This window comes from Podarcis filfolensis (assembly GCF_964270895.1).
Source record: "Podarcis filfolensis genome assembly, chromosome: 10".
NCBI classification, from domain to species: Eukaryota; Metazoa; Chordata; class Lepidosauria; order Squamata; family Lacertidae; genus Podarcis; species Podarcis filfolensis.
In genome coordinates this window covers 8798221-8820646 of record NC_139612.1, presented here as the reverse complement: position 1 = coordinate 8820646, position 22426 = coordinate 8798221, and the positions used below count along the sequence as shown (strand labels likewise).

The 22426-nt window shown below is 44.7% G+C and overlaps 1 protein-coding gene across 1 annotated transcript in view; it reads right to left on the bottom strand.

The window, feature by feature from the left end:
* LOC310744140 (sucrase-isomaltase, intestinal-like) overlaps positions 1-22426 on the bottom strand; it is a 94233-nt gene that overhangs the window by 16537 nt on the left and 55270 nt on the right. The window contains exons 10-16 of the mRNA XM_083575076.1: positions 19666-19779; positions 18316-18432; positions 18130-18214; positions 15901-16018; positions 8699-8867; positions 6383-6499; positions 4169-4317 (exon numbers count right to left, since the gene is read on the bottom strand). Of these exons, the coding sequence (XP_083431202.1) occupies positions 4169-4317; positions 6383-6499; positions 8699-8867; positions 15901-16018; positions 18130-18214; positions 18316-18432; positions 19666-19779 (869 nt within the window). The remainder of the gene's footprint in view (positions 1-4168; positions 4318-6382; positions 6500-8698; positions 8868-15900; positions 16019-18129; positions 18215-18315; positions 18433-19665; positions 19780-22426) is intronic.

Here is a 22426-nt window from a genome sequence, read left to right as displayed (position 1 = left end):
AAGAACGACTGGGGGGTGGAGTCTGCATGCTTTGTGCCGATCAAATCGGCCGCGTTGCCTAGGGACTCGCCTTTGCTCAGCACTTCCCAGTGGAGAGGTGACGGTGGTTTTCCTTGCTGCATCCCCTTTGCCGGGTTGCTGCGCTGTGGGAACCACTGCTTGAGGCTTCGTTTGGCTGCTGGTTGACTAAAACCCCTTATTTTGGCTGCTGATCCCTTATTTTTGAGGCTGCTGGTCCCTTATTTTCAAATCTGTAAGTTGACAGCTATGGTGGAAGCCAAAGGTACAGCAATATAGGAAATGTTATGTTTCCTTCTTTGCATGCTTGGCATGCAAAAGGTTCCAGAGTCAGGTGGCGCAATGGGTCAGTGCACCTGCTGTTAACCAGGAGTTGGTGGTTCGAACCCACCCAGGGACAGCTGTGGGAAGGATTTCTGCATTGCAGGGGGTTGGACTAGATGACCCTCAGGGTCCCCTCCCACTCAACAATTCTACAATTCCACGATTCAGTTCCCAGCATCTCCAGGCAACGTTTGGCAATACTTCTGTCAAGGTCTATGGAAAGCCACTGCCAGTTTGTGTAGATATTTGTGGTTAAATGGTTTCACTGTGTATTGAAGTCAGCCTACCTATGTTCCAAAAAGGAAATACCAATCTGATATCATTGAAACAAAATAAAAAAATTCCTTCCAGTAGCACCTTAAAGGTAAAGGGTAAAGGGACCCCTGACCATTAGGTCCCGTCGTGGCCGACTCTGGGGTTGCGGTGTTCATCTTGCTTTATTGGCTGAGGGAGCCGGCGTACAGCTTCCGGGTCATGTGGCCAGCATGACTAAGCTGCTTCTGGCAAACCAGAGCAGCACACGGAAACGCTGTATACCTTCCTGCTGGAGCAGTACCTGTTTATCTACTTACACTTTGAGGTGCTTTCAAACTGCTAGGTTGGCAGGAGCAGGGACCGAGCAATGGGAGCTGACCCCGTTGCCGGGATTCGAACCGCTGACCTTCTGATCGGCAAGTCCTAGGCTCTGTGGTTTAACCCACAGCGCCACCCGCGTCCCAACTAATGCATGCACATGAAAGCTCATACCAATGACAAACTTAGTTGGTCTCTAAGGTGCTACTGGAAGGAATTTTTTTATTTTGTTTCGGCTACGGTAGACCAACACGGCTACCTACCTGTAACTGATATCATTGACATAGGTTTGGGGGCTTCTATACTGAGCTTTAGAAAGCTGTTCTCATTAGTATTCCATGGCATTGCTGCATGTCAGTGGCTGCCTGATGTTTTATTAGCAGGAGTCAAACACATGGGGTGCATATTTGCCTCTGAATCACAATCTCTCCCTCGCCCAGAAATGAAATCAAACTCGGCAGTAATCTGAGCTGGAGTGGCCTTTATAGCAACTGTGAGGAAGCTCAAGACCAGCTTGTCATATGTGCACACAGAGGGTTTGGAAAAGGGATGGTTACGCCATTAATGTTCTGAAGAAAAAAGGAGCCCACAGGTATCTGAGCTATTCGTTTTTCTGAAGCAATTGACACTTTGTGAGGTCACAATGTGCAAGGGTAAATATGCTCCCGGGCTTCCTTCAGGGCTTCCTCCTCTATTTAGCTGTGTGGCAAAACAAACTTCACAGAGACACCTTATGTTTTGCTCTTTGGATGGAAAAGAAACTGGGCTATTTCTCTCCCTTTCTCCTCAGTGAGGCAAGACGCATACGTTCATAATGTGATTTAAATGATAAAAGGAAGGTTGACTAAGAAACACTGCTCTTAATGCAAGCACAATGAGCATGATTTAATAGTTTCAGTGCTGTCACAATATAAAAAGGAAACCATCCAATATAAAGAGGAAATCGATCAAACTCAGACCTGCATGTCTATGTCATGAGTCCCTTTAAAAACACAACCCAAATAATGCTTTCAAATAGTGTGCTGGCCCAATAGATTTAGCAGGCTCCATGGGGTATCTGCATGGTATTATATACCATTTCAGGAGGTAAAAGAGGCACACCTAATTGTGACACTAAAAACCTAGAACTACTAAGAGCAGGCCTTTTTTCTACCTGAGGTAAAAAAATCCAAGTTTCTAACCCCATTAGCTTCCTCTGTCTCCCAACAAAACGGGCTGCTCTTAAAAGTAACCAAAATCTGCTCCCAGAGGCAGCCATCTCATCTTTCCTCATCATACAGCTATTTCTGGTTTCCAGCAGACAGCTGCTTCGATGACACTAAGCAGGCACGGAAACCTGGCACAAAGTTGTCTCTCTGTGTAGACTGGCCGTTGTCATGTGCTACAAAATATTTCTTGTTGGCTGCTTGAAGCACGGAAGAGAAAAGTATGTGGTGGGGACTGGTTTGCATGAAAACTGCGATGCATGAATGGCTCACTGTTTAGTGTACTCAACCTGTGGGCAGGGTATATACCGTATTTTTCGCTCTATAAGATGCACCAGACCATAAGACGCACCTAGTTTTTGGAGGAGGAAAACAAGAAAAAAAAAATTCTGAATCTAGAAGCCAGAACAACAAGATGGATCGCTGCACAGCGAAAGCAGCAATCCCTCTTGCTGTTCTGGCTTCTGGGATAGCTGCACAGCCTGCATTCACTCCATAAGACACACACACATTTCCCCTTACTTTTTAGGAGGGAAAAAGTGAGTCTTATAGAGCAAAAAATACAGTAATTGTAAGAGGTCTTTTGACTGAAGGAGGGCTTATCAAAAGGTATTTAGAACATCCTGTCAATCTAATGATTAGTACTAGCTAGAAACATTTTGCTGCCTGAGGCAGAGAAGATTGTGCCTCTTCATATTCCACATACAAAAGTCAACCAGACTAGCAGCTGAATCTTACTTTGATGCTAGCATCTTCTGCTGCACCTGAGGACACAAGGCCAACTTAAGGGGCATTAGACAGATCATGTGGTACATACAGGTCTGTCTGCTTCTGCCCCTTCAGCATCTGCCACCTGAGGCAGCTTCATCCCACTGCCTCATGGTAGGGCCAGGCTTATACATGATTTTTGCCTTTACACTATCATTTTTAATTCCCGTCATCACACCCTGGGTGAAACTGAGCAATGCTGTCTTTGTTTTGTAACTGAATTTCGTTTGGAGACCCTCAAACAGTTTATCATTTACTTAGCCACAAACCTTCCATTAACAAAGAATTCTGAATGGTAAGCAATGGACTTTTAAAATATGCCTGTAAATATTATATTTCCATTGTAACCTGCTGTTGCTGTGCCTGTGGAGAACACTTAGCCCTGTTTTCTTCACCATCATCATTACGATCAACAAAATAATTGCGTGTTCAGACCTTTAAACCTCCCCCTTAAATAAATTCAGACAATACTCAAATTTTGGTTTGGTTTTTGGCAGAATTTAGGCCACAACTTTATTGATTACAGCACGTGAGTGGTTGCATAGGCTCTGGTTCAACAAGCGCTCTGCACCGTTGCAGGTAGTGCTGACCCAGGGCACCAGCATAGGTCAGCCTAGGGTGAACACCCGGATAGACGGAAAGCCGGGAACAGGCTATGTCCACCACCCAGATGTCCCCCTGGACTCTGGCATGGGCACAACCCCCTCACAGGGTTGACCAAAACACTGAGTCCCTGGATTCCTTTAACGGAATACCCTTCACATAGGGAAGGCGAGAGCGTTCCCCCATCCCTATCACCTGAACCAGAGCCTATCCGCAAACTTACAAGTTGTGATGATTTGCTACACAGCAGGCGAAACCCAAATGGCAACAGCCAATCAGCCAAGTGGGGAAAATTCCTGCCATGCCCCTGTCCCAATGACAGACAACACACGACGGCATAGCAAGGTCAAGCGCCCAAGCCCTAAAAATAGGGAGAGGTGGGCGGGTGTTCCGAATTTACGCGCCGAAAGAAGAAGCTCTGGGTCACGTGCATAGGTACCGTATATATAGGTCCCTTGATCTGTTTGGACTGTGTCCCATTGGCCTGATTAAACTCTGCATCAAGGGACCTACCAATTGGGTGTTGTGGCTATCCAATCATACCCACCCACAACACAGGGTTTGGTTGTCAGGTCTCGCCACAACACATGCCCTCTTTAAAGGAGGACCCATATACCTAATAACATATATTTTATTAAAAACGCATGACAAGGAGGAAAAATGAATGGGTAACTTACTCGTGCATTAAACCTCGGGCTACTGTATTTCCAAAGGCATGAGCTTCAAAGAATAGGGTGTACAAGTATGGCAGGAGGGAGTATCGAATCTGCAGTGTTGATCGTGCAATTGTGGCAAATTCAAGCCCAAACACTCCAGGGTCTTGTTCCTGTGAAAAAGCAGGATTTTGGTTTGATTTGCATATATTTATATTTACGCATTCAAGCTTATTGGACCCCCTGCCCCATCCTGAAAGCTGAGGGAACAACAGGCTTTGGCATGTAAACCTATTAAAGACTTCTTTCATGAACTGCTTGGCTTTTAACTAAGCTAGGATTTCCCAAACTTGGGTCCCCAGCTGTTTTTTGGACTACAACTCCCATCATCCCTAGCTAGCAGGATCAGTGGTCAGGGGTGAGCTAATCTAATAACAATATATTTAAAAAATATGTTTTTGTGAAGGTCCTGGGAGCAGGGAGCAATGAGATGTTGTGGTACGGATCAGGGAGATCTAAGTCCCTGCTCATAAAGGGAGTACAGGATCAGGTTTAAGGTGCTGGTTTTAACCTTTAAAGCCCTATACGGCCTAGGACCCTCGTACCTACGGGACCGCCTCTCCTGGTATGTCCCACAGAGGAACTTATGGTCTTCAAATAAAAACATCCTGAAGGTCCCAGGCCACAGAGAGGTTAGGGTGGCCTCAACTAGAGCCAGGGCTTTTTCGGCTGCGGCTCCAATCTGGTGGAACGCTCTGTCACAAGAGACTAGGGCCCTGCGGGATTTGACATCTTTCTGCAGGGCCTGCAAGACACAGCTGTTCCACCAGGCCTTTGGTCAGGGCGCAGCCTGACTCCCTCCTTTGGCAATCTTTACAGAACTTAAGCTTATGGTTGCCATCAATTTGATTTTAATTAATTTTTATAATGAAATGTTTTTAGAATGTTGCACTATTTTATTGTTGTTAGCTGCCCTGAGCCTGGCTTCGGCTGGGGAGGGCAGGATATAAATAAATTTTATTATTATTATATTATTATTATTATACATGGAAGTTTGCTGGGTAACTTTGGGTCAACCACAACATCTCAACACAATTCATCTCATGATATAGAGGAGAGTTCAGATGCCCGCCCCCCCCCCATTGGAACAATGCATGAAGGTTGCTAATGACTTCCCCCTTCCCAGTTTGACCAGTTTTAATATGCATGTAGAATCCCTTCGTACACTATGTTTTTTATTATTATTATTATTATTATTATTATTATTATTATGTTTATGTTTATGTTTATGTTTATGTTTATGTTTATGTTTATGTTTATGTTTATGTTTATGTTTGTTTATGTTTATGTATGCGACTGCTGCATATATTGCTGGGAGCATGGCTGTTCTTTTCATCTCCTCACCCCTGAGGTACTTTCAATATCTGTTGTGGTCATTTGACACCCTGCCCCCCCAATTAGGACCTCCCCCATGTAAGGATTAAAGAAGGCAGAGAACCAATATTGTCCTAAGCATCTCAAAAGTAGAATGGGATAAAAGTGTTACAAATAAATGCGTCCCAAAAATGTTATTTAAAAGTTTATTGTTCAGGTATAACCAAAGCATCCTCTTCCTTTTAATTACATTTGCAAAGAAAGCAAAACTCTGATCCTCTACATTTTATGTTTCAGACTGGTGGTCTCCGAGGCAGTTGACCGACATTATGCTGTTCTCTGAATCAGCTGGTTTCCAGAGACATCATTTTAATGTCCCCCCTTTTTCTGTCAACACTGCTTATTTACAGTAGCTGGGTCAATAGACATTCAATGGGCGCTGGTTTGTTCACAACAGCAGCAGTGCTTGACAAGCTTTCATAAGACCCTGATGTGACCAGATAGCAAATTACCTCAGCCTTGGCCCTGTATTTCTTTTACACAAACCGGAGCCAAAATGATTTCTTTTGAGTAGGAAAGGTGTTTGTTCCACAAGGCTAGTGACTTGGCTGATACTTTTGAAAACTTTTGTAAAAAGATTCAGAGGATTAATCAAACTGAGAAACCAAATGATCAAAGTTGCTCATAATTTAAAAATGTCTGTCCAGGCCAACCATCAGAATTGCATGTCCTACAATACTGAATGTCAAAACAAATGAGGAGAACATTCCAAATTTATACCAAGCCCAGAAAAGTGAGCATTTCTCATATATATATATATATTTAATGTCCAAACTGCAACATTTCTAAGTGGCACCCATTTACCTTTTGACCAAATGCATTATGGTTTCTGGACAATGGATAGAATGCACCAAGCTGTGTCCAACGGAGGCAGAGTTCAAAAGTAGTATCATAGTAAAAGCCACAGATATCAGCACCCACCTGTGAAGACAGACAAAAAATCAGTGCTTCCTGCCATTCATGCTGTAAACTGGTCACAATTCATTTGGCTACCAGTTGCCTACTGCAAAAGGTACCGTATTTTTCGCCCCATAGGACGCACCTAGGTTTTTTTGGGGGGAAATAAAGAAAAAAAAATTATTTCCCCCCCCCCCCCAGGCGCGGGGCTGGCGCGGGGGAAGCCCGAGCTTCCCCCGACCCCAGCCCCCAGAACAGCCTGCTATCTGCAAGCCTAGGGAGCCCGGCGCGAAGTCGCGCCGGTCTCCCCAGGCATGCAGAGAGGTGCGCGAAGCCCGGGTGCGCTCTTCAGCGCGTCCCAGGCTTCGGAATGCAGGCAGCTCCACGCAGCCGTCGGGAGCCCGGCGCGACTTCGCGCCGGGCTCCCGAGGGCTGCGCAGAGCTTCCTGAAGCCTGGAGAACAAGAGGGGTTGGTGCCCACCGACCCCTCTCGCTCTCCAGGATTCAGCGAAAGCCTGCATTCGCCCCATAGGACGCACACACATTTCTCCTTCATTTTTGGAGGGGGAAAAGTGCGTCCTATAGGGCGAAAAATACGGTAAGCAGCAGCTGTATGCAGCAGCTGCAGTGCTGCAATTGTCCATTGATTTCTCGATGCTAAGGAGGTGAAGCCCATCAGACTTTTTCAATATATGTACAAAATAAACCACAATGCTCTTTATACTGGATTTCATAAGGCCTTACTACTTAAGTCTGTATGTCTGTAACAGGTGTTGGATTCATTCATTGCAATAGAGGCAACTGATATGTATGCAAATCCCTTCATGAGGAAAGCTTGGCTCCCTCTTTTGGAATGAATGGGCCAGCAAAAGATCTGGTATGTAGATCAAGGTATGGATATTTCTGTGTACGTAGAACTTTGTTACGCTAAATGGTGTTTGATTGCTGAGCTTTGGATAATATATCAATTTAAGTAGGGTGAATTAGCGCTTGTGGCTTGTGAAGGCCAATTGTTTTGTCAGAGACACTTCCTTGCGCAAACCACTGAGGCCACAATGCTCAAACTTCCTCTTCCAGATTATTCTCACGTATGCCAACAGACCCCTGCAGAAATTTGTAATTAAGTTTGTTTCCATGCAAGAAAAGTAGTTATCTAGCACTGAAATGTAAACTTATTAGCATACGCTACCCTAACTGGTAACAAAGTCTGTCCTTTTGCGAAGTATTCATTGAATCACCAGGGGAGTAGACACTCCTGTATGGTTTACTAACATGGAGGCTACTTGTTTGCCTCTCTTCCAGCCTTCAAAATCCTGCATAGTTTTTTGAAACTACGCAAGTATCTATCTTGCTTGGTTTCTGATCATAGCAGTCAACTTACAGATTTCAAAATAAGGGGCCAGCAGCCTCGGAAATAAGGGATCAGCAGCCAAAATAAGGGATTTTCAGAGCACAGGTATGTTCGACTTCTGAGCCCCTCCGAGCCAAAGGCAGAAAGCCCAGCCAGCAGCCAAACGAAGCCTCAAGTGCAGCAACCCGGCAAAGGGGATGCAGCAAGGAGAACCACCGTCACTTCTCCGCTGGGAAGCGCTGAGCAAAGGCGAGTCCCCAGGCAACGCGGCCGATTTGATTGGCACAAGGTATGCAAGCTCCACCCCCCAGTCGTTCTTAGACTCCTTATTGGGTAAGCAATGCAGCCAAGCAACACAGCTGGAGCCTCCCTCCTCCCTGGCCAGCAGGGAGGGAGGGAGAGCAACTGCTTCCTTTGAAACCCAGGAAATTTAAGGGACATCATCAATAAGGGACAGCAGCGGGATACGGCGCTGGGATAAGGGACTTTCCCGCCAAATAAGGGACGGTTGACAGCTATGTTTCTGATTCACCTTCCCAATGAAATCTCCCAAGCCCCATGGCATTCCAGAGGGATATTCAGGAGAAGTGGGGAAGGGCTGTAGGACTGCTACAGGATATTGGGAATGGAAAAATGGCCTCTTAGTGGTCATGCTTTTGTGGATCCATCCCATTTTATAATATACCTTATGGACTTAAACCCTTGATGCCTACAAGTGCAGCATTTGAACCATGCCACAACATCACCACCACCCCCTGAACTGACACTTTATATTCCTTTGCTTCTGTTGTTATTGCCAACTTTTGTGGCCATTTTGAAATGGTACAAATTGTACGCAAATGTTTGCCCTATGTGCCTTCAAAACCACTTACTTGTGGAATTCCAAAAAGATTAAACTCCAAAATTCCAATTATGGATGTGTGCATATCTTCCCAAAGAGCATGGTTGTCCCCTAGCCAGTGGGCTGTATATTTCCCGTTTCCAACAAATGTAGAGCGACTCAACACAAATGGCCTCTTTCCTGTGGCTTCCTTGATGGCCCTGAGAATGAAAAATGCACCCACATCAGCAAAGCCCTGGGAATTCATTTTCCTTTAGCTTGGAAGTCAAAAAATAAAACCAGAGCAGAGGCAAAACTTCAAATGCAACTTTGAAATGTCTGCAGCTATTTCTAATGGAATCCTTATTTGACGTTGGATTTCCTATCTTGGCGCGACATAGTAATTTCTCGATAAAGGCTTCTTTCCCAGATGAATGCTTCCCTTCTCTTTTGAACTTCAAAGAGTATATAGTATCTCACAGTTGCAAAAAAAGATCAAGTAATTTAGGGGCTACTGCTTGCTGAACAAGAAAACAAACTGGCCAACCCTCTCTGTGCATTGAAATGTGCTTTCGCTTTTAGATGTCATGTTATTTAACAGAATATCCTGTATTAATAACTAACAAAGGAGTTTTCAGAATGTAGAAGATTGCAGAAACCCAACTTCTATTGAATTTCCAGGAGGATTTGGGCAGCTGGTTGCTTCAAGCTTTTTAAAACTGCCAGCTAGTGAGCATCAGTCATTTATATCCATGATTAGATTCATTCTACTCCAGTGGAGTCTATTCACGAGCTCTTGCATCTACATAACCAAACTGGAACTTGTATAAAATATTGTGGCAGCACAGCTTTCAGGCAGGAGACGACATCCTAACTATATTATACACTTGGACACCTTGTGAATGGATTGAATTTAACCCTGACGTTGTTAGTACTGCCAGAAAGGCTTTCCACTTCCCATCTCTTGTTGCCCCAACAATGGAGACTAGCTAGCTCCCAAGTCCTGACATTCACAGCGATGTATCGCACCAGCTTGGTACATATGTCAGGTTTCATTCAGGTTTCATTCTTACTGACTCCAACTGCCTCTAATCCTGACTGGATCACGCTCCCGCTTACAGCCAAGCCTTTCAACCAAGTGTTTACTGAATGGATCCATGTGGAGGTTGGCACCTTCTGAAATCACCACAGTAAACACCACTACCATGCCAGCAAAGAACTTCCAATGGTGGGTTTAATTAACGCTAAACATGGCTGGAGGTTAGATTGTGAAGTAACTGCACCAGCTGCTTGAACAGATGTGGATCAGTGATTAACACTGATGCATGTTTTTCTCTACTGATTTAAATGTATTGCTTACCTGATATCGGAAGCAGAATTTTGTGTGAACTTAAGAACAAGATGGGGAACTTGTGGTCCTCCAGGTGTTGTGGGGCTACAGTGCCCTGAGTTGGCCATGCTGGTTGGGGCAAATGGGAGTTGTAGTTCCCTTAAAGGTAAAGGGTAAAGGGAACCCTGACCATTAGGTCCAGTCGTGGCCGACTCTGGGGTTGCGGCGCTCATCTCGCTTTATTGGCTGAGGGAGCTGGCGTACAGCTTCCGGGTCATGTCGCCAGCATGACTAAGTCGCTTCTGGCAAACCAGAGCAGCGCACGGAAACACCGTTTACCTTCCCGCCAGAGTGGTACCTATTTATCTACTTGCACTTTGATGTGCTTTCAAACTGCTAGGTTGGCAGGTGCAGGGACTGAGCAACGGGAGCTCACCCCGTCGCGGGGATTTGAACCGCCGACCTTCTGATCGGCAAGTCCTAGGCTCTGTGGTTTAACCCACAGCGCCACCCGCGTCCTCTGTAGTTCCCTTATCCCTATTCAATTTCAACATCCTGCTTCCAACAGGTCAACCAAATGCCAACAATGCAATCGCTCCCCAGCAAGTGGCTCTCGGGGAACTACAGTGGTACCTCGGTTTACATATGCTTCAGGTTACAGACGCTTCAGGTTACAGACTCCGCTAACCCAGAAATATTACCTCGGGTTAAGAACGTTGCTTCAGGATGAGAACAGAAATCATGCTCCAGCGGCGTGGTGGCAGCAGGAGGCCCCATTAGCTAAAGTGGTGCTTCAGGTTAAGAACAGTTTCAGGTTAAGAATGGACCTCTGGAACGAATTAAGTTCTTAACCCGAGGTACCACTGTACTGCCTCTTACCTTGGAATCTGCATATAGCTATCATAAGCAGCTATTGATAGAACTCTCCTCCATGTATACATGGCTGTGCAACACACTATGACTTTAATTTTAGGCACATTCTTGCTCTCAAAGAATTTTTGGCAATGTGTTTCAAATGTGCTTTAAATGTATATTGTATCTACACAGCCTTAGTCTTAACAAAAAAGGTAAAAGTGGTAAAAGACCTCTAGATCCAGACTTCTAGTCCAGTAAAGGTGATTAAGGGGTTGTGGCACTCATTTCACTTTCAGGCTGAGGGAGCCGGCGTTTGTCCACAGACAGCTTTCCGGGTCATGTGGCCAACATGACTAAACCGCTTCGGGTGCAATGGGACACTGTGACAGAAGCCAGAGCACATGGAAGCACCATTTACCTTCCTGCCACAGCAGTACCTATTTATCTACTTGCACTGGCGTGCTTTTGAACTGCTAGGTTGGCAGGAACTGGGACAGAGCAATGGGAGCTCACTCCATTGCGGGGATTCGAATCGCCGACCTTCCAATCGGCAAGCCCAAGAGGTTCAGTGGTTTAGACCACAACATCACCCATGTCCCTTCTTAACAAAAGCCATCTCAGAGAGTGGCTATCGCCACATCTTTTGCCGTTTCCCAAGATTGCAACATGGAAAGGATTTACACATGATATATCTTGATCATTATTCAAAACACGTGAGCACTCTGTGCTTCCCAACAGTGCCTTATTGCCTGGAAGCAGGTACTGATCAGTAATTAATAATAATTAAACAGGACCAAGGGGAAAGAAGGCGCAGTGTTGTTAATGTCATGTTGACTCCACAATGATCCTTTGTGGGTTTTGGGAGCATGAAATCAGTGCAGCTGGGGCAAGTGACCAGCTGCACGAAAGAGAAAGACTCTTTTACATTTAATACTTGTATGGAAGAAGGAATTTTGGTCGGTGCAGCAAGTCACCCGATAAGGTGAGAAATGCGGTGCCTGCCAAAATCCCTCCTCCTAGCCAAAGGATGAAAGCTGGAGAGCATGGATTCTGCACACAAATTTGGGGAACACTGATGTTGCACATGAGTTTTGACAAAGCATGTTCTCTTTCATAGAGAGCACGTGTTGCGGTGGGGTCTGACAGGCCACCCCTCTGTTGCTGGGCGGGTTAGTATGGATGACCATCCGCAGTGATTGGGTGGTTGGGTTACTGGGCAATTTTTGGTGTTACCATTTAGGGGGATGGACCAAAGGTTATAAAATCAAGTCATGCAGCACTGACTGGGTTCTTTTGCTGCGTGCATTGGATCACCTGCCCACCCTCACTAATCTAGGGCCATTGCGTTGACCTTGCTATGCCTGTCATGGGGTCGTCTGCCATTGGGGCAGGGGCCTGGTAGGAATTTTGTCCATTTGGCTGATTGGCTGGTGCCATTTCGTTTTTGCCTACTGCGTAGCAAATCGTCACAACTTGTAAGGTTGTGGTTAGGCATTGGTTAAAAAATTGGTAGTGCCTGCCCCTCCAATGCTGCTGTGGAAAGGGAATTTCGTTAAAGGAATCCAGGGGCTTGCCATTCTTTCATCCGTACCCCTGAATGGGGGCTTAGGGTCGCGCAAGCCCCTGGGAGCATGTGGGGGGGGATGAGGGTCTGGTGTCCGGCTTCATGCTCTCCCCAATATTGTTTTCCCTCACGGGCTTTCACTGGAATCCGGAAGTCAGTTCTGTCCCTAGGCATGGGGACAGATAGTCATAGCCAATGCCTAAGCAACCACTCACATTTATGTATTTTAATAAAGTTGTGGCCAAAATTATGCCAAAAACCTTAAACAAAAATTATGTGTGAATTGTGAATTATTTAGGGGTGGCTTGGGGGACCTCGGCACACAACTGTCCCAACATTAAGGAGCGAGTGTGGTACAAAGTGTAGAGGCTTAATGCCAGGAACCTAGGTTTCAGGTCATTGCACTGAGTAGCATTGTCAAGTTACTTGGATCTTGGCATGAGAAGTTAATGTGTCACTGACTCTTTCCATTGGATCCAGTTCCTTGAAATGCTACTAGAGGGGGCAAGGGAGGAGTCATGTACTATTGCTGATAACCTATTAATCTTGTATTTAAACTAGATTCTTAGACACTCTGAAGGGGGCAGGAGAATAATAATGATTAGACTTGGTCTTGCCACAGAATAAGGTATCTGCATATGTATTCCAGTTTCATGTGTATATTCTGTGTATAATATATACCGTATTTTTCCATGTATAAGACGCCCTCCTGTATAAGACAACCCCTATTTTTTTAACCCAAAATTAAGAAAATGCACTATGCACTATCCGTGTATAAGACGACCCCTTATTTTAAACTTCAAAAATTTAGGAAGAAATATAGTCTTATACACGGAAAAATACGGTATGTAATGCATATATACATATATACTGTTTATATATACACCCACACCCATCCTTGTGGCAAATTTGTTTAAAGAATTTTACTTCCCACTTGGAACACATGCTGCCATATTCTATTACTGTACACCATTGGCTTCCACTTTTAGATTCATTTCTGAACACCTTTCTGTCTTCCAACCTTTTATTTGTTTAGCCAAATAAAGCATTTGCATATGAGTGCAACTGTTCTGCCCCCGCGGGGCAAGAGGACCACTGAGAGATGCTTTTGAATAGTATGTTTTGTGTGGAGCTGAAACGACATACACGCGAGAGAAGGTCAAAATTGACCTTTAGTTGCTGGCTTAGTTCTGTACAACAGACACAGCGGGTGTGCAGTTTAAATCAGACTTCCTCCTGGGAAGTAAAATGGTTGGTTACAAACCCCTGGGGAATAATTCAAAAGTGGAGCTGGGCTCATCCCCAGGAATCTTCTGATGCTATAAAGCCCTTAGTTAGCCATTATATGAAAAGAGGGGAGAGTCCTGATTTGGCTCTGAATGCTCTTTGTTAGAATGAACTCCAGTTGATTCCTACTCTATTCGTTATAGAGACTGCTCACCTATAGCCTCTTTTAAATCTCTCTGGGGTAGGTGGACGTTCGATAATAGGAACTGAAGAGTCATAGCGTAAGTCCCTCTGGGTTCATTCTTCTCATAATGCAGCTTAAAGTTACTTTATCCAGTTTCAATTTTGTATTGAAAACAGCATTATGCTTCTGTGCGGTTTCTCCTTTTTTCCAGACCTTAAAAGAGTCTAGCTTCCCTTTTTCAACCACTCTAGTTTCAGAGCAACAGGTGCCTTTAATCTACAGCAGCACCGAGCGTCCCCTGCTCTGCAAAAATGTGCTTGCTTGCTTGCTTTAAGGCTGGCCAGCAACTTGTGTTTCAATCCCACCTCTGTCATGGACTCATCATATGAAATTGTGAACGTTTGTATGGCACTTTGCTCAAAGAACATTTATTTATTTATTTATTTATTTATTTATTTATTTAGTCAACTTCTGGACCACTTACTGTTTATTAAAAAATATTGCAATAAGTGGTGTAAAGGTAAAGGGACCCCTGACCATTAGGTCCAGTCGTGACCGACTCTGGGGTTGCGGCGCTCATCTCGCTTTATTGGCCGAGGGAGCCGGCGTTTGTCCGCAGACAGCTTCTGGGTCATGTGGCCGGCATGACTAAGCCGCTTCTGGCGAACCAGAGCAGTGCACGGACACGCCGTTTACCTTCCCGCCGGAGCAGTACCTATTTATCTACTTGCACTTTGACGTGCTTTCGAACTGCTAGGTTGGCAGGAACAGGGACCGAGCAAAGGGAGCTCACCCCGTCGTGGGGATTCGAACCACTGACCTTCTGATCAGCAAGTCCTAGGCTCTGTGGTTTAACCGACAGCACCAGCCGCATCCCTTAATAAGTGGTTTACAGTAGCAATATTAGCAACAGACATTCTACTGCCTCATAAGGCCCAGGGTAAAATGGTAATTTAGACCAGCCTTTTCTAAGAAGGCTGAAACTTAAAAGTCCAAAATACAGGGAGGATCTTGCGTTGCAGAAGCCTGATTTAGGCAATTTCTGGAGCTTTTTATAGCCTCAGTTGAGAACCAGCTCAAATTTGCAACCATGCAATCACTTCCTATGGTTTTTTTTTTTAACTTTTGCAGAAACTCATGGAGAAACACTTGCTTAACAGAGGTTTTCTTTTTCTTTTTTTAAGGTTGTAAGGTTTTCAAACTATTTTCCAGGGAACTGTAGTGTTCTGTGGAAGCTCATTAGCAGTTCCTGAGTGAAGCGATCTGTAATTGTAGATAAGATTTCCTAAAAACAGTTTGCTATCCACTATCGCATTTGCAACCTGGCTTTCCTCCAGGAAGCTCAGTGCGGTGTATGTGGTTCTTCCCATGGCTGACTGTTGAAACTTAACCCGGGTCCCCTCTGATACTATACTACACTGGCTCTCTACTGATCTTCCTCACAACTTCAGGTAGCCTCGGGTATTGGGTCCAGAGTGTACCCACAGTTAATGCAAGGCAATAGCTAGACCCTGCAACCTCCCAAATGAACTAAGGCAGGCAATACAATAAGTGCAAATGTGTGGAAGGAAGCCTTGATAGCAAATTTATAAAAATGGAGAGTATGGCTTAGAGCAGTGGTATGGTGTGTGGGTGTAAAACACTTTCCTTACTAGCCATTTTCTGAATTAATTTCCACCACACCGCTGCTTCTCCCTCTCATCTTTTACTTTCATCCTTGAAAACATGCGCCTAAAATCCTTGGCGCTGACAGCACTTATCTAGCCAATTTGTGATAAATTCCCTCCTAACTACCACTGCTGGAATAACTTTGGCAATAGTTTCAGCAAGAACATATGAAATTACTTTATACTGAAGTAAATTATACTGAAGTACATAAAGTACCCAGGCAGCCCATTTTATATGGACTGGGGGTAGTTTGCCCTGCTCTCAAGTCCATCCTCTGCATTTGCAACATGAGATCCTAAGTACAGCCCATTTCAAATTTCCAGGTGGTACCAATTCTTCCTGAACAAAAAAACTTAAATGAAAACTGTGTAACGTATCTTTAAAAAAATTTCAGAGTGTTTAGTGGAAGACATTCAGAGAACTTACTGGAACGTAGGTGGGGCTTCAGACCATCCAAAGAGAGAATGTGTGTCATAAAGATCTCCCAGAAAAGTTTTAGAATCTGGACACAGTGTGCTTTGAAACAGAGAAGAATCAGAAATTCCTGAAAGTGGAATACAAAATATTAAGAATTATTATTGAGTAACAAGTCCCATCACATTCACAGTCATTTTTTAAAAGTAAAGTTGATTCATAAGAAATAAACTTGAAAGTTTTTGTTGGGTTGCTTTATACATCCACCGATAATTACATTTATTCCCATGATTATTCCTGCCGTCTGGCTGTGGAACAATAAGGCATGCAGGATGTAGTTGTATCTAGAGTATAAACTAGGAATGTTCTTTTTGTTGTACACGAACTTGTCCCACAGTAATCACATAAATCACTATTTCCACAAACTGTCCAATTTTTTTCAATACTATTCACTGTGGCAGAATTCATGGCTGAGAATATTATCAGAATAAAATTCCCAGCCATGAATTTGGCTCCCTTTCTCAAATAAAGGGAAGAGATTCCTCACTCACAGTTCACCACAACTAAGCCTTCAGTGACAGGCAGTTCCATAATGATGTTTTGCGTTTTGGATTCCCCCCCCCCCCTGATATTTCATTGTCAGCAGCACATAATAGATATCAACTGCTTGCTGCCAATTAGGCTCCTGAAAACAGCCAGGGTTTGTTAGAAGGATGTTGACCAGGCTAATTGCTGGATGGCTGACAGGAGCTGTAGGGCTTTGGGCTTCCCAGAACAGGGTTTTAACCTTCCAAATTCTTTCATATAGAGAGAATACTGCAGCCTGCATAGGGACAATGAACTCTGCACCCAGGTTACTAGGATAGACATGACTCCTCTCTCAAATAAGTACATGTACCATTGCCTCTTCCAGCTGACACTGAATGTAAAATATTGAGCAACTGTCAAAATCAATAAAGAAGGTTTCCTCCAGATGTTCTGGACCACAGCTCCCCTCAGCTCCATCCAGTAGGGATGATAGATGCTGCAGTTAAGAACACTTGGAGTGCACCAGGTTGTCTATCCTTGCAATAAGCAAGGCATTGTAATGTTCAGATCCGCAGTCATGCCTGGAATTTTGAATACCAGTGTTCTCATATTCTTGCTCTTTGTGATTTATGTGGTTTCTAGAAACACAATTAGGGTAAGTGAAATCAATAAGACTTAAAAAGCATTTCACTTTCTCTGTGTTTCACCCATCTGTCAGTGCTCAGCTGTAGGTAGCTGTCAGAGGGGAGCGAGGAACCTGCAACCAGTTGTGGCAGAGGGCCAGAAAAAGCTAGGAGACAGAGCTAAGGAACAAGCAACTTTTTTGAAGCGTCAGGAAGACCTTTTGTTCAAATCCCACCCCAGACAGGAGGCCCTTTATAGACTAACCTGGGTATGAGGATTCAATGGTCAGCCTGAGTGAACAAAGCCAATTCAGAGCCTGGGGAAACTGCTCCCAAAGCAGCTCTGGTATCTCACCACATCAGAGCCAATGGACATCTATTTCTAACCCTGGTGGGTCCTGACACCATTGGATTGGAGAGGTAGTTATAAAGAATGCAAGCGAACTCTATGAGCCTGCTACTGCCCCGCAACTTCACTCCACCGTTCAACACTCTTCATCCTGCTGAAATAGTTGTGGTCGCAAAGATGGGAGAAGAGGAAAAAGTGATGAAGAGAAGGAGGAGAGCTTATGCTCTCCAGAGGTTACTGGACTACAGCTTTCATCATCCATGGCCTTTGGTCATGTTGGCTGGGGCTCATCCCCATCCTTGGGCTTAGGTGTTTTTCAGGGGCACGGTCCAACACAAGTAGCCATTTCCCTGTCGGTCCTGTACAGGCCCTGAATTTTTGAAGGGTAATTCCACACATTTTCTCCACAGAGGGCATCATGGATTCGCCCACAGTGTAGCACAATGCCAAGAGACAAATGTGATTAACAACATCATGATAGAGACTGTAACTACCTTGGAAGAGAACTTAATGTCGGAATCATTAACAACTGCATACAAGCCCCTTTTTATCTTCTCCCTAAGGGACAATCAAGCCTTGAGTTCTATATAGCTCAAGATCAATAGTGAAATACCAGGGATGTCCTAGAAGAGCTGATTCTGGTTTTTTTTAAATAAGTGTCTACTAAACTTTTAGAAACATTGATGCTGTAGTGGCTATAGGAATCAGGCAAAGCATATTTGTTTTTCAGAAGTCACTTACTGGGAATGTAAGGTGGGTAGTTGAGGTTGTTGTGAGCACAGCCTGGGATCTGGCCATTGAGAAAATTTGAGGGTTCATTCATATCCTAACCAAATAAAAAACAAGAAACAGGTTAGGTTTTATGGTATACTTTGGGTGGGGGAAGAGAGAGAGATAAAATATAAAGGGAAATATTATCGAACGTACAAGCCAAATACCATCATAAGGAAGGACATTATGGAACTGAACACACATCTGGGTCCACCAATCAGCTGTTTTGGGGTTGAAGTAGTCAGGGTACACTGAATTTCCTGGAGCCAAGGCCTGGAAGTGAGAATGAAATATATTAAGGTAAGGACATTTCGGTCCTGCTAATGGACGTGGAAAATTTCAGAGATTGCGTGGGATGCAAGCTCAGACTGTACCACTTGTTGGCATCTGTCTGTCTTGGGAGACAATGGAGTGTGCCTCCAAGGGTGAAGTAAAACCGCTGGAGAATCACAGCACCTGCTGTGGCTGCTGGGACAGGTAACACGAAACTCCTGCCTCCCACGTTGTTTTTGCCTCCCTCTCAGCCCCACTGATGTGGTCCAGAGAAAAGCAGAGCAATACATTTGGCCCCAGCTTGGGTGCAGGAGTTGCCGGAAGGAGGCGTACAAGGTGCCAGGGATTTAGGACCTCTACTCCGGATTTGTGTAGGGTTTACTCTTTAGACTTTTCTTCTCCCAAAGATGTCCTGCAAGGCAGAAGGTAAGGAAATACTTCTTCTTGGAATACTATTGCTTATGTCCAATTGATTGTGGAGGGCTGCTGCCAGTCGACAATACTAGGTTAGATGGACCAATGTTTGACTTGATGTCCTACGTTCATATGAAATCATCAAGAGCAGTGCCATAATTAGTGTGTGGCAATGGTATTGTGAGAATGGGTGTTTCTCTCTCTTCCTTTACTGTTACTGTGATTGGACATTGCTATCAGCATGATACACCAGGGTTTCCCAGCTGTTTGGGGACTACAACTCCCATCAGCCCTAGCTAGCAGGAGCAGTAGTCAGGGATGATGGGAATTGTAGTCCAAAAAAACACTTTGAGACCCAAGTTTGGGTAACTCTGTGTTAAAGGTAAAGGTAAAGGTACCCCTGCCCGTACGGGCCAGTCTTGCCAGACTCTAGGGTTGTGCGCTCATCTCACTCTATAGGCCGGTAGCCAGCGCTGTCCGCAGACACTTCCGGGTCACGTGGCCAGCGTGACAAGCTGCATCTGGCGAGCCAGCGCAGCACACGGAACGCCGTTTACCTTCCCGCTGGTAAGCGGTCCCTATTTATCTACTTGCACCCAGGGGTGCTTTCGAACTGCTAGGTTGGCAGGCACTGGGACCGAACGACGGGAGCGCACCCCGCCGCGGGGATTCAAACCGCCGACCATGCGATCGGCAAGTCCTAGGCGCTGAGGTTTTACCCACAGCGCCACCCGCGTCCCTCTGTGTTACAGCAATGTAAACTCTCCCACAACAACAACAATCTTATCCAATCCAAAGGATTGCCCCGTAGATACCTACCTTCCCAACAGCTGGAGTCACTCCATCTGAATTTTTCACCCAAATTCCCAATTGTTCTCCAAGTTCGTAGGGTTGGTAAGCCCCTCTAGCTTGATCTTTACTTAGGAAAGGGTCCTGATGAGGGAACAAAACAGAACAAAAGTAAAGGATAGGAAATAGAAACACTGCAACAATACCGGTTTTGAAAAATGGATCTGAGATGCCTGATTATACTGAACAAAATGGAACTACTGTTTGGGTATGACAATAACCTGGAAATCATCCACTGGAAACCTATTAGTCTTAAAGTTAAAATTTAAGGTGACAGAAATGCAGATATAGTATATTAACAGAGCACAACATAAATCCTTCTCTACATAGACATGGACTATGTAATATAGTCTACCCATAGTTTACCCATAGCGGGTGGGGCTGTGGGTAAAACCTCAGCGCCTAGGACTTGCCGATCGCATGGTCGGTGGTCCGAATCCCCGCAGCGGGGTGAGCTCCCGTCGTTCGGTCCCAGCGCCTGCCAACCTAGCAGTTCGAAAGCACCCCCGGGTGCAAGTAGATAAATAGGGACCGCTTACCAGCGGGAAGGTAAACGGCGTTCCGTGTGCTGCGCTGGCTTGCCAGATACAGCTTGTCACGCTGGCCACGTGACCCGGAAGTGTCTGCGGACAGCGCTGGCTCCCGGCCTATAGAGTGAGATGAGTGCACAACCCTAGAGTCTGGCAAGACTGGCCCGTATGGGCAGGGATACCTTTACCTTTATGTAACATTATTTCCAAACGATGGCATGGAAGAAACTATTGGTAGGCTAGCAGAATGCCAAAGATGGAAGCAGGACCAACGCTACCATTAGGCAAGATGAAGTAGCCAATCTCAACACGCAGCAGGTTTTGGGGGTACCATTAAATGGTGGCAAATGTCCAATTAATTAATTATTACCACATGTTGTTACCATATTATTAACCACCATGGAGGTGCCATTTGGATTATTCCCATCACGTATGAAATTGCTTGTTCCACTTCTGAGTGGAAGCTACCAGGTTGCCGTCAGAGAACATTATTACAGAAGTGGCCATGAAAAGGGAAAGAGAAGAAGCTTATCAGTCAAAGTCTGAATCCAGAAAAATCCTGTTTGCGCTGGACTACCGACTCTTCGAGCATCGGAGTATTTATTGGAATTTAAACTTCTTGAATAGAGAATTTCCAAGAAGCTTAAAAACTCGATCACCAAATGAAGCCAATACTTAGGAAGTTGTCACATCGTGCACCTTCAAACTGTGCACTGGGTATGGCTGCACTTTGCAAATGTAACACACGCTGCCTGAACGGTTTGCCATGAGAACGAACTGTGATTTGGCATGAGCCACGTTAGGGTTCTTTACGATTAATCTTCTAGTGACAAACTATTCAGATTATCTTGCTTCCAAGGGACCAAGGGGTTTGGAAAGTAAGCAAGCAAGAAAACATCTAACTTCACCGCTGCTAAATTGCATTGGGAGCTATATTTTTTATAGCATTCTTTTTATAGCATTTTTCATATCTGTGTAGAACTGCTTTCAAGTCCATTTCATGATATTGGTTTCATCATTTTTGACCTGGCAATATGTTGTGAGTCATGATGTGTGTCTACGTGTGTGCTATGCACAAATAACAATGTGAGGAAAAACCTGAAGCCAGCCAATGCCTCTACAGTACATAGCTCCATCCTTATTTCAGACATTGTGATATATCAGTATATCGTGCTGTTCAGCAGGTGATATATCATGAAGTCAAAAATCAGACATCATTCAGTCCTACTGTTCAGTCATACACACTACATAGTTCCATCCTTATTTCAGACATAATGATATATCAGCAATATATAGTGATGTTGAAAACCAGGGGTGTAAAACACAGCCGTTAGTAGCCACTCCATAGCCTTACCCTCCACAAATTTGTCTAATCTTCTTTTAAAGCCATCCAAGTTTACTGCCATTGCTGTCTCTTGTAGGAGCAAATTCCACAGCACTGTGTGCAGAAGCACTTTCGTTCGTCTGTCCTCAATTTCCTTTCCATCCAATTAATTGCCACGTTAAGAGCATTGCACAATGCCACTCCAGCGGTGGTGGCACGGGAGCTCTGAGCCACACTGTTGCACCAGTGTGACGTCCTGGCGTGGCTTATTGTACCAGCACAATGCCAACACATGAGATCGTTCCAACACAGCAGGCGCACTCCTAAACATGTAAGTGCTAAGAGCGGGTCATAGAATTGAGCCTTTAATCTCATTCCATTCCTTCCCTAATAACTAAATAACGGCTCAGTTTGTCTCGTTTTTTGAAAAAAAAATCTTTTATGATAAAATACTGTGCTTTTCGGCACAATACTCTTATTTCTGGCAGACTGTACCATACTTTCAAGTGGGGGCGGGGAGGCATGGCACCTACAGACTTGAGGAGTCGAAGCGTTCAGTAGGTGTGCAGTTTTAGCTTACGCAAAACCTCTCAGATGTGGTGTTTTTTTTAAGTGCTGCCCTTACGTAGTAATTAAAACCCAGGCAGGTGATACCCAGGGGACATTAACACTCTAAAACAACTCAGTTTAATTATCTACACCTAATCTGAACCTCTGATATCTCGTAGCCAAAAGTGTTGTTGTAGTGCATAAATCTAATACATTATGCAGCTCCTGCCTCAAACCGAGAACAAAAGGCTGTGGTGACTGATTTTGCATTCCAAATAAACTCTGTGCCTTTTTCACATGCTCCTACCTATTCCTCAGGGAATGAGTG